Here is a 13,182-nt window from a genome sequence, read left to right on the forward strand (position 1 = left end):
AATTACTTTTTTCTTTATTCAAGAGGCCAATGTCTCTTGTTCATGGCCTTTTAAGCCTTTTTTATTTTATGTACACAAAGACAATACAATATCATATGAGTAATTTAAACAAGTGTGTATGTATCTAAAGTATGTATCTGTGCAATTTTCAATATATCCTGTTTTACAGTTTTTATATATGTCCACTTTATTGAAGATATTTTTTACTTATAGATAAGCTATCTTCTGTGATATTTTAAAAAAATTCTTACTTTGAATCTTATGGAGACTTCACAGAAATCAGCCATGCAACATAATTTTTTTGGAAGTGGATACCAAGTTATTTCAATCAACTGCTAAGGTTTTTGGTGTCACAACAAATGTTAATAGTGTCGTTACACAATGAATGGCCAAAGTATCGGAGTTTTATTTTTTTTATTTATATCTACTTATTTTCACAGACTCATTTAAGTCTGGAATGCAATTTTTTTGGTGTTAAACTTTTGATAGTGGATTTACAATTGCCAAAAGGGACCCAGAAAAAAAATTAAAATATCATCATTGTCGTTCTTATTTCTCAGATTCGTTTCTAAGCTTAGATGGAAGGGAAATTTTTTTACTGTGAATGCTCGGATTGTTCCACTCCTCGTTGGCTTATAAAATAGCATTTCAGGCTTTAATAAAATAAGTTATTAATTAGATCTAATTAACATGTAATGAAATTTCAACATTTTCATTATAGCTTACTGTAGATTTTTTAATTGTTGTTATACATCAAATGCAATACATACTTATATTTACCATCTACTCGTCCATACACGGCAGACACCAGTATGTCAGACTATCAGAGTGCAGATTAAATATTACCTAGATTTATAATGTTGAATTTACATTGTTATCAAAATTTCGATCTTCAATTTTGCAGAATCCTAGCTACTTGAAAGATAGGTTCACAGTAGTGGTTGAGACATTGCACCTGCCAGGTATTGGAAATGAGGAAAATGTGAGTCTTTACTTAGGATAACTCAATGGCATCTGTGTGAACTTCTTTGTGGGAAAACATGTTTCTGTTAGCCTAATCATCAGATATTCTTGGGTAATATAATGTAACGTTAAGTGGGAATATTTATTTATGTCGAAGTACTCTGTAGTGGTGTTACATCTATTCTTTCTAAACCATTCTTTTATGAATTCTTTTCACAAAAATTGGAGCTGGAAAGCAATGTAATTGTGTGCACCACTGTGTGGTATAAATTTGTTCTGTTTTGGATTATGTGTGTCATTATATTTCTTTCTTTTCTCATAAGGTGGTGGTCCTTCTTTATACTTCTTCCTTTCTTTTTACTAGAATATAATAAATTTCACAATTTTGAAAGTGTATTGTTTCAAAATTTGTATGATTTGAGTGCTAACTTCTGTTCTTCACATGGATTGTAGTTTATATAAATTCCATCTTCCCCACTGATTAAGTGACAGGCAAAAAATCTAGTCATTGCAACAAGCCTTTATTCAGGAGAGTCGCGTCATTTTGATGAAATACTTCATAATATGAAGTAGCTCTACATATTCTCAAAGTTATTAGGAACAACAATGTCACGTCAAAATATAAAACTACACAAAAACATAGAAATTTCATGGCTCATTTAATGCAATGTATTTGTACAGTAGACCAGGAATTTATATGGTTATGTTGTTGGCAAAACCTTCCATGCATTCAAAATTACCACTAACGTTGGTACTTAATTCAATTATGGCTGGCTGTAAGCACAAGGAGACTGGATTATGTAGGAATTATTATGGAGACGTTTTATCACAGATATCGAGGATGTATTTTTAATCGTGTCATTGGTCATTCCTCTCTCTCTCTTGTATTGATCTGCAAAAGAGATTTACCACCCCTGCAATTTTGAAAAAAATGAAAAGAATTCCTAAATATTTATGGGGTTTCATGGAAATAATCATGAAATACAAAATTAAAATTTATTTCCACTAAGCTAGGTGGTATTCTGCACTTGGTGATCTGTGGTATATGTGGGCTTTTACTTAATTGGTATGAGTGTTGAAAGGTGTGTAATTTGAATTTAGTTTTAAGTGGGTTAAATAAAGGTGCAATATCATTGTCATCAAAGTGTGAGGTGTTGGCCATTTGGTCCGGCAATCAGTGCAATGTCTGCTTGATTAATTCCCATGGTAATATCATGTTGATATTGTGTCCATGAATCTCATTTGTTTTCTTTTTTTTCTCTCTCTCTCTCTCTCCTTCATGTGTCTATGTGGTTTTCTTGCTTGTATACCCAATACTGTCCTGCTGCCTTTCATCGAACCCTGTGGCCAATTTTACCTTGTCATTGGTGATGGTGTTTGTGCGTCAATGAACAACCCATTCAACAATGCTGCCGTCAATCATTAAAAATTTGCCGCTCATCAAATACTTGAAAATGTTAGAATCCTGGGTACATGAAAGATAACTTTTACATTATGATCGAGTCATTACATTTAGCTGACCAGGGAGATAAGCCAAATGTAAGTGGTTATTATGCATTGCCTTGCATGATTTATTCCATTTTGATGCTGGATTTTGTTTTCAAGTTCACATTGTTCAAATCCCATATTTTTTTAAGATTGATTAAACTAATTAACTGATGATAATATCATGAGTGTAATTTGATAATTTAAAAATTTTGAGCTAATAAACACATTATTTCGATGAGTAATTTTTACTGGTGTAGATAACAGTGAGTTTAAGCAAAATTTAATTTAACAAACTGCATGAAGGATGTATATACCGAGGAATTAGAATTTTGCAAGTGTTATCATTTCCAAATTTAGCTCACTAGAGAAATTTTAGGTCAAAGAATGTGCCTTTTAGGTCTTTTTTTAGTCGTTTATTATTTTTGGAATGTCATTATTTAATTTGTAATATATTTCACTGGGGCATTTTTTCTTTTGTTATATTTTAAATTCATAGCCTGAATACTTATTTAAATCTATATTTTTCATCTCCAACAAAATTTTAATTAATTGATGATAGTCCTTTTTAGTGCAGTATCAGGTATGGTTGTTTGAATTCTGCATTGTTTGCTTAGTTTGGCATTTTTTAATTAAAGTTAACTAAATATTCTGGTTTTATTAATATTTTTTTTGTTTTTTAATACTTTATCTGGGTAATGTTATAGTTACTTAAATGTGGGATATTGGCATAAATTACATTAACTAAATTGTGTGGTGTGTGTATATTCTATATACATATACGTATTGATATTAATATTGTATCTGCCATTTCTGCTAAATCCATGAGGATTGTTACTGCACTTAATCATAATTTAATGCTGGTGTATCAGTCATGTGATATAGGATTCTTGTCAGCCATGATTGTGGTTTATATTAGAGTTCAATACCAGCCACATCAGCTCCTGTTTCATTTGAATATTGTATAAGTATTTTGATCTCATGTGACTAATTTGCACCTAGATATTGTTCAATGAGTTATTTTTTTGCAAACCATTAAGAGCTAATTATTAAATGTGCAAATCAAATCTCATTCAATTCTCTTTTATCCAATTGGATTGTACCTGCAGGTGCATGAACTACCCCCAGAAAAACTTAAGATCCGGGATGTAGTTCATATAGATATAGCAAATGATCCAGTTACAAGTGCTGATTTTAAGCCTGATGAAGACCCTACAAAGTTTAAGTCTCAGAAGACAGGCCGTGGACCTCTAAATGGCCAGTGGATGGACAAGGTAATTGCATACCAAAATCAACGTTTCATATCATCTGTTAGGTTTCACATCAATTAAATTTCAGATACTGTTCTATGCATAAGTGTAAAATTAGTGTTTTAATATAATTAAGTTAATTAGAACTCCTATTTCTCAGTGTGTGGAAAGTTTCCATTAATATACCTTTTGATGTACTCAGGAGGTTAATTTTGAAATTCTTAATCTAGCAAAATTTTCTAATGATTAGAAAAATTATTTTGAGGGGCACTGTCTACTTGTTTCTTGGACACCATAACCTCAACAATATTGCTGTGATAATCAAACTAGTTGGATGATATGTAATCAGCAAATGAATTAATTTCACCTTAATCATTGAATTTATTAATTAATTACATGCTAAAAATATTAAAATTTTAAAGTATTATTTTAACTCTACACGTAATTCACTTCAGTCTGGCATCTGGAAATCCTAATTCTACAGAAAATTTCAATAAGTTTTAGGCTGATATGTGATAAAATCAAGTGATGGATCCTGTTAAAATAATTACAAATTAGTTTCAATCTGTTTATTGTAGTGAGCTCATTACCATATTCGTCCAATACAATAGTATTGTCCTAAAATATGTTCCCCTATCTCTGGATTTAGTTTTCAGAGATCATTTCAAAAATATTTCCCCACTCTTTCCCAATGTATGTTTTCACAAAAATAGGGGTAGATAACATTTAGGCCATAGGGTGATCGTTAAAGAGGCATGGTAGCCTCATGGATGGTGCTTACCTACATACATGTCTGGTTTAAATCTAGATGATACCTCTGGACACCCCCAGTTTCACCCGAGCTGTGTAATTTCCAAGTATCCGATGTTCCTGGGAAATCATGTGCCTCAAAGAGAAAATAACTCTCCCTCCGACACTCCTTCCCCCAACCCTTCTATCCATGAATTTTATGCCTTTTTGCTTAATATAAGGCAAGTTCTAACCCAGCAAACAAATCAATATGGTTGATTACTGTGTTTGTGAATAATTATTGCTCATGAAACAAAATCAGTTCTATTATAAGTTTCACCTGGATTGTGTGAGGCAAGTTTTGGCCTGTGCCAAGGAGGAAAAGGTGCAGTTTGACACTTTCTGCGGTTGTCCTTCCTGGTCTGTCTAGGTTTTTTTATGATTCTCAATAACTGTTACCTATTACAAATGGACTTCCTTCAGCCTAAATTTGTATACTTTAAATTACTCCCTTATTCAGTTCTTAATACTTTCTGCCTGCCTTTCCCTGATAAGAAGGCTCAAAATATGGAATTCTTCATCTTGGTAATTTCTGTCCTTACGAAGGAATATTTCTGCCTAGAGATAGTATGCACTAGACTCCGCTTGACTTATTCCGGGTTGCTTGTAAGAAATATTATGTGAGACTCTCCATTAAAGATAATAATTTTAATAAAATTGGGAATAGTTGTTTTAATTTTGGTTGTGTAAATTTCTATTGTGTGTTACCAATTTTCAGAAACTTTTTGGGATAAATTTCGGATCTCTTGTTAAAAATATGTGTAAATCTCCTGGGTCTTTTGTTAAACATATGTGTAAATGCAATAATCAACGCTAAGGTTGGTTTGGTAGGTGATGGTAGAGTTCACTCAGTACTAAGGCCAACGGCATGTGAAATTCACATATCAGAGTAGGGGGCCAGTTCCTTTCCCTGTGCCGGTTATGGTTTCTCAGGAAGATCGAGTACCCGAAAAATCACGTAGCTTTGGTGGAGCTGCAGGTGCCCAGAGAGGCTTGCCAAGGAATCGAACCCAGGTCCTCTGGCCAGTAGTCCAATGCTCTACCCATAGACTACCGTGACCCCATTTGTTGATACATTTTATTTAATACCTATCTTATTTTAAGGATTCATATTTTTAGTTATTATTTTCTTAGTGATACTAGTTCCCTTGGCCAGGAATATGGTTTTTCAATGCCATAAACATAGAGAGGTGGTTTCAAAGTAAGTAAAAGGAAGCTCAATAGATTTTGAATTGATTTTCCTCAAAAGTTGGAAAACAGTTTACATATTTTTTAAACTGGTTTCTGCGCCAGCTGGTTTAAGAAAATTTTTTTCTACAAATGTGAAAAAAATCTAATGATCACTGTTTTATCTCACTGATCTTCAGTTGAAATATTGGAAAAAATGAATCTCTGCCCTATTAGAAAGATTGACCCAGAAAAAAATAAAATGGATTTGATCCAAAACAGAAAGGTTAATTAGTTTATCAGGTCTTCAGTGAAAGAAGACACCAATTGAACCCATGCTAAGAGTGACATCTACATCAATTCATCCTCCACAGTGTCCTTATCTGTTCACCAATCCATTGGTGTTTATTTTATTTATTTATTTATCGACTTAATTGGGCAAGGTTGGGACTAATAGTCCCTTCTTCCACCTAACCCTACATTACAGACATTTGACGACAATCACATACAACCAAGCCATAGATGGAGGGAAATCCACCTAGGTGGGAATCGAACCCACAACCTCTGGGTTGGTAGGCGAGGACGTTACCCCGCCGCCACGAGGCTGTGGGGTGTTCAGCAGTGTCTTCCTCATACTCAAAAATCATTAAATATTTTGAGGAAGTAATTGGCAATGGTATCAGTTCGGATTTGTTCATGGCATTATGATATAGTAGTTTCCCATGGGAGGTAGGTTTGTGATGGTCACCACAATGGTGAAAACTTAATGAAAGTTTCTTGGTCTTTCACTGGGTCAGGGGTTCTACGTTGGCTGACGTTTCAAAGCTTGACTCAATCATTGTTCTCAGGGTAGATGAATGCCAGCTCTGCATTTTGGCCATCTTATATGTATCCAGTCACAGGTCTGGTGACTTGTGATTGGTCCATGGTGTAGGGAAAGATGTTGGAGCCTCCTGATTGGTGGCAATGGCACTATGTTCTTTTCCTTCCTTTGTTAACATTCCACCGCACCAATTTCCTTGTGTTTCCGCAGTCTTCAAAATTCAATGCATCAACCATTCCTTCCTGCTTCCTTCAGTTTTCTCCCCACAACTCTCTCTCCTCGCATACCTTGTCCAGTACTTCTTCATTTTTTCCCCCTTTAATCCTACTCTATACCCACTTATAGAAAACCATGGTCAACATCAATATTTACACTAGTATTTTTCTTATTATCCAATGCCCCTGTCATCAGCTCCCTTCTCCTTGTAAAAGCTCCTTTGCCTAATGCAATTCTTCTTTTTGCGTTCATGCTCTAATGATCATTTTGGTTGAAAGTATTTCCGAGATAGGTAAATTGTTCCCCCTACTCTAATCTGCACCATCCTAATTTGATGTTGAATTCAACCTTCCTCTTTATCAAAAACTCTCAACCTTAATTTTGTATTCATTGATTTTCATCCTATAATCACCTATTTTCCAGTTTGATTAACAGTGATTGTAATGCTTTGGCTGATTGGCTATATGAAGCTTGATCATTCACAATTCTAACTGCTTTTATGAATTCCCCCCTGACTTTCATTCATATCTTCAGTTCTGTCTTGTCTTCCTCCAAAACACTGCCCATGCCTACTCTCTATCCACCACAAACACCTCTGAGTATTCTGAGTCATGTACAGGTTGCAGATCAGTCACCTCTCTCCACAATCTACTGTTATCTTCTGTAATACATTCACTAATTCTATCCAATTTACTCTACTGTTTACTCTATTGTTTACTTTCTGGAAACCTATGAAAAAGGAATATTTCAATTGTACTTTCCTCTTTGTAACCTCATTACTTCTTTAGCATTTCACATGCCTCTCTCATTCCTGAACCCAAGCTGATTATCCTGTAAGTAATCATATGCCCTTCTATTGATCCTAAGTACCACCTTAGCTGTTAATTAAATGATATTGTTCTGTAGTCCTCATAAATGGTTGCCTTATCCTTTTGGGATGTAAGCCAATATGGATCTGACAAAATCTTCTCCTCAATTCCTCCCTATTAAATGCTACAAATTAGTCCATAAAAACACTTCCTCCCACATTTGCCTAATCCATAAGTAGTTATGCGAGAATGTTATCTACTCTCACGGCTTTATCTGATTTCAATACCTTTTCTTTCTAAGCGACTTTTGTTCCCTCAAAAGAAGACAAAGGAGGGGGAGAATAAAAGATATGGTCTTAACCCCCATAGTTTAAGAGAATAATCATGGTGATGAGTAAGGAGACCACAAAAAAACCACAGATATCCACCCAAAAGTTGGTTTGATAGGTGAGGGTAAAGCTCACCCTATACTGAGCTCGACATTGTCTGATATCCAAAATATCACGCAGCTTGGGTGAAGCTAATGCTGCCCAGAGGGGTCATCACTATTTGCCTTTTCGAATTGCCAATCCAATTCTTTTGTGGTAACCTAAGTTTTCCTGCTGTTCATTGCTCAATTCATAAGTAATAGAGTTCATTCGTGGTTTATTTTTTTAAACAAGTCAAGAAGGGAATCAGAATGAAAAGTTAGTATAGTGTATGATTTTTGATTCTGGTGAAATTGATGACCAAGCATAAATAATAATAACCTTGATATAAAAGCTAAAATATTAATTCATGATATGTAACACCAAGCACTGTAAGGTTAAAAGTCTACTGAAAACTGTCCTAATGAAAAATAAATTTTTTAATCACATTGTTTTAAATTTTGATGAAATAAATTTTTATTTAAACAGATGCATTATAAGCATAACAGTTTCAGGCTTAACTTTGTGGAATTCCTTCGTTGAGGGTAAAAAAGGAAACTTAACACTTCCACAATAAAAATTTAATATTTCACGACCAGGGTTTCGATGCTGCGCACCATCATCAGGTAACATACATCAACGTTTTTTCAACTTGTATAGTCTGGCTCCAAGAGGGTAGTAAGGGAGAGGGGGTAAGTTGAGTGATAGCTCACAAAGAAAGACAACAGATCCCAATTCGCCAAAAACTCTTAGATAAAAATCACACCAGTAACTTCACAGCAGACATTCTTCACACTGAAATGAAAAGACACAGGTTGAATGCTTTGGAGGAGTTGGAAATTTGGCAATCCCTTCAGTCAGACAGGTTTTAGGTGGTCAATGAAACATTATACCTCCCCCTCTTAAAATTCTTTAAGGACTCCAATATCTTTCCGCACAAACCCCACCCCCACCAAGGCAGTGATGATCAGCGACCGTCTCTTAATAAAGGTCAAACCATTTTAGACAAATCCCACCATAATTAAATGTAGAACACAATGTGTTTTTTTTCCGCCACTATTTCTAAGAACGGTGAAGAAACGTTATGTTCTTCATTTAATGATCATTTAATTAACATAAACTTTCACAAATTTGAGCCAGTAACCATCCAATACATACCCTCCCCCTCCCCTAGCCCACTAATAGGTTGCTGCACCCGCAATCAACTTATCCCCTCTCCCTTACTCCCCCTATCTTACCCCCTCTCCGCTCCCTTACTCCCCTCTTGGAGCCAGACTATATAAGTTGAAAAAATGTTGATGTATGTTGATGATGCACAGCATCGAAACCATGGCAGTGGAATATTAAATTTTTATTGTGGACGCTTAAAGTTTCCTTTTTTACCCTCATCAAGATGCATTATAGTTAAAAGTCTTTCTGTGAGGAAGTTAGATAGACTCTTTAAATGAAATTGTTATAAAAAGAAACATATTCAAGAAGGTAGATGGAGATGGAGGATATAGTATCCTTGATAATACACTATGCAGGAATACTTAAAAGTCGAGGTTCAAGAGATAATGAAGTTTTCAAATGGGTTCAAATCGCTTCTCTGATTAATTCTTCTTTCCCAAATTTGGATACCTCTTTGCTGTAAAATGATATGTTTAAATCATGATGCAAGTCCACTGTCAATTTTTCCCAAGCATTTAATGTTCTCCCCGTCAATTTTAAATTGATGCTGCTTTCCTGTGATTTGAAATGAAAACTCACCAGATTGTTTAAAAAAAAATTTAATAGTCTATTAAAATCTAATTCAAAATCCTTGGTTTTATATGTATTATGATAATGTCAAAATTTGTTATTTTTGCTTTATTTAACATATTTGGCCATACATATTCCTCAACTGTGCATGTATTTAAGATGTTTCATTTAATGCTTTACCAATGTCATCATATTGTGGAAGTATAAAAATTTGGACAGAAACATCATGGAATTGTTATGTTTTCTTGTAAAAAAATCTATGACACACCCTATAAATATGCATAATTTTTATGAAGATCTCCATTAATTATGCAGTATAATTTTTGGAATTGTTTCGCACTTCTCTGTATTCCAAATTTAAATAAAGTTTAATTTTTCTTCATTGGCACCCATGGCTATAGTATCCATCAATATGCTGGAATATAATGAACAAGTGGAATACTGCATCACTGCCACAGGGATGTGCAGACAGTGGAACAGCCAAAACTGTGCTATAGACTCTACATTCAACATTTTAATCACTGAAGTAGATATGAGTATGACATTACTTTCAGATCTCTCCAGCTCCCCCTTGGAACAAAAACACTTTTGTTGGATGATTTTCCTCTTGAGTATTGCATAATTAATAAAACTTAACACCTCTTGTGCTCTGGACTTTAGCATGTGTGTCAGTTACATTAACTTACTCACTTGAACTTAAAAAAGCATTACCAACCCAAGTAGTTCAGGCTGTAGCCCGCCATCTCCCTTTCAGTGAAAATATAGGTGGAAAAGTATGGGGGAACTATTTTTTTGCCTAAAATATTATTTCATATTACCAAGGTTACCTGTTATCCACTGGTAATTATTTCAATTCATGAAGTCACAGACTTCAGAACATGATATTTTATGCATGAAAAAGAATTCCCATAATTTTCCAGTAAATTTATTTTAATTCTCACATGTTATTGCTTTTTTGGTAAAAACTTATTTTTTCCATTGTGACAAAAATTGGTTATGCAGAGCCTGGTTCCATTGCAAAGATTTGACAACTCCCAAGTTTCTCCACATATTAATCGAAGTCCTATTTTAGAAAGCAAATGATTGTGAGTCCTATGAGGACCTATTGACTCCAGACTTCAGCCCCTTTCAAATATTGTCTCCAATCTGAGTGAAAGTATCATGAGATAGTATCCCAAATGAGGTTATTCTGAGTTAAAAAATGTATATGGGTGTATTGGAATACCAAATGAACAATCAAAATAATACAAATTAGACATTTTCAGCTTTGATTCTGCTTTAACTCTATACCAGAATAATAAACCTGAAGGTAGGTTAAATATATGGTGGTTAAATGCATGTAAATACTTTACTACCTACCTACTTTACAGTCTATCCTTTATCTATATTTTCATTAAATAATTATTTGAGGGTGGGACTCATGAAATTCACATAGCAGAATTGGGGAGGGTTCCTTTCTCTGTGCCACCTGAAGTTTCCCAGGAAGATCTACTGCTTGAGAAATTAAACAGATTGGGTAGAGTTTAGAGTGTTTCTTGGATCCATACCTGGGTCCTCCGGTCGCGAAGCCCAATGCTCTACTCTCTGGACTACCCTGTTCCCTTTATTAGCTATGTGGAAATATTTAATGCTGCAACAAAGTAATAAAACTTGAAGTATATGAGGTAAGCCTGAATAAGAAACAGGTCCACGAGGGAACCCTTGTCTTAATTTGTAACATTTATTTGGATCGTGTATGTTAAAGGAAGCATTTTCTGTTGAGCTCTCATCATCGATACTAATGATATTCCTTCACTTTTGATTATCACATTTTATTTAATAATTAGTCATCTCTATATCTGTAGCATTTAAGGATATTATTCTAGCTCATATCTTCAAGTTTTATTCTCCTAGTTGATATATTTCAAAACCGTTATTGGTTGATTTTATAAGTCTATAGATATGTAGTACTCCTTAGACCAAAAACATTCACAAAATTATCACAGATCATTTTTAACACCATTTCTAACACCATTTGTAGCAAATAAAGTTGATGCCAATGTCTTAATGATGCCCTATTTTACAGGTGAATCCTGTTATGACATGTTATAAATTGGTCACAGTCGAGTTCAAATGGTTTGGACTTCAATCTAGGACAGAAAGTTTCATCCAAAAATCAGAAAGACGACTTTTTACAAATTTTCACAGGTAAATATCGTTATTATTCCAAGTAACATTTAAGCCATATACACAAGTGAAATCCAAATACCTCATGTTTATACTAAATTGTTAAATGATATGCTGATGAAAGTTAATACTTTAGGTTTAATAGTTTAATATTTGCATACTCTTTTAAATTGCTGACATATTTAACTGAAGTCATAATATAGATTTGTACTTCAGTTAATTTTGTTCCAGATATGTAATGTATTTCAATGTTTTGATAACCATTTTCAACATGATATCCTATAAAAGTTTAGATTTTGATGCCAGGAATTAATTCAATAATTGTGTAGCATTCTGTGTGCTTAGAGATTCTTCTGCATTTCTATTTCATTATTGCATGCACCATCAGGACAAGACTAATTCCATTTAACTATCTTGATGATGAATTTTGGACTCATAATAACTTTTCAATGCAAAAAGTAAACATGCATGTCCCAAAATCTTGTAGGGCCATTCCAATTGAGGTTTATTAGAGATATCAATGCATGGAACAGCAATATGGACTGCCTTAATGAATACGGGCAGATTTCATCACCAACTTCTTTCCGCATGCCGTAATCCTGTAGGGAATAAATATAGGAAAATCCCATCTTAGACTTAAAGTAAACAATCTTTCTGGTGTTGATTCTTGCTCTTTGTGCATGTGAAATTACATTATTAATCAAAACTGTAATCATATACTATGTCATCACTTAAATTTTCCTGGTAGTAGATAGAAAAAGGTCACAGCTCACTGTGACATAGCCATATTGTCTTTCTTTTCCAGCCATGTGCCATTCCTGATATTCCTCCTTTAATTTTTATTTAAATCACTGAAAACAGGGAAATTTCTGAATTGTCACAAAACAGTTTTGTGAAATTAGTTAATCTTGAAAATGCAGCAAACATGGTGGGATCCAAACTCATTCCTTTCAGTATCCATTGCTGAAACAGCCTTCATGACTTCCCCAGCAAGTTGCTGATTGATAGTGTATCTGAATGCGATAATAGTCATGAAATAGGCAATGAATGCCTGTAGAATAGGCTCTAAATGGCACAGCAATGGCTGTGAATGAACCTTTTCCAATCATTCTTTTCCCTGATGAGTTTTCCTTATTAACATTCATCTTCTTTCTAGCTAGTCGTAATACTACTAATTCCACTTGGTTCCTATCCTTTTCTACTTGTAAACCTAATAAGAGAATAAAAAACATTAAAGATTAAAGTATATGTAGAACAGGTGGAGGAAATAATGTGTTCATCTGCAAAAAGAATGAATGCTGATATTTTTAGGTGTCAGGCAATTCATAGCTTGTACTGTTGTCACCTAATAAACATAACAGTTTCAG

General features: G+C 34.1%; 1 protein-coding gene across 1 annotated transcript in view; it reads left to right on the plus strand.

The window, feature by feature from the left end:
* The window catches only part of vib (phosphatidylinositol transfer protein vib), a 192,395-nt gene that overhangs the window by 171,798 nt on the left and 7,415 nt on the right, over window positions 1-13,182 (plus strand). The window contains exons 5-7 of the mRNA XM_071591625.1: window positions 2,425-2,502; window positions 3,558-3,722; window positions 11,715-11,836. Of these exons, the coding sequence (XP_071447726.1) occupies window positions 2,425-2,502; window positions 3,558-3,722; window positions 11,715-11,836 (365 nt within the window). The remainder of the gene's footprint in view (window positions 1-2,424; window positions 2,503-3,557; window positions 3,723-11,714; window positions 11,837-13,182) is intronic.

The sequence above is a fragment of the Hetaerina americana genome, unplaced genomic scaffold, assembly GCF_022747635.1.
Source record: "Hetaerina americana unplaced genomic scaffold, ioHetAmer1.1.p SCAF_5, whole genome shotgun sequence".
NCBI lineage: Eukaryota > Metazoa > Arthropoda > Insecta > Odonata > Calopterygidae > Hetaerina > Hetaerina americana.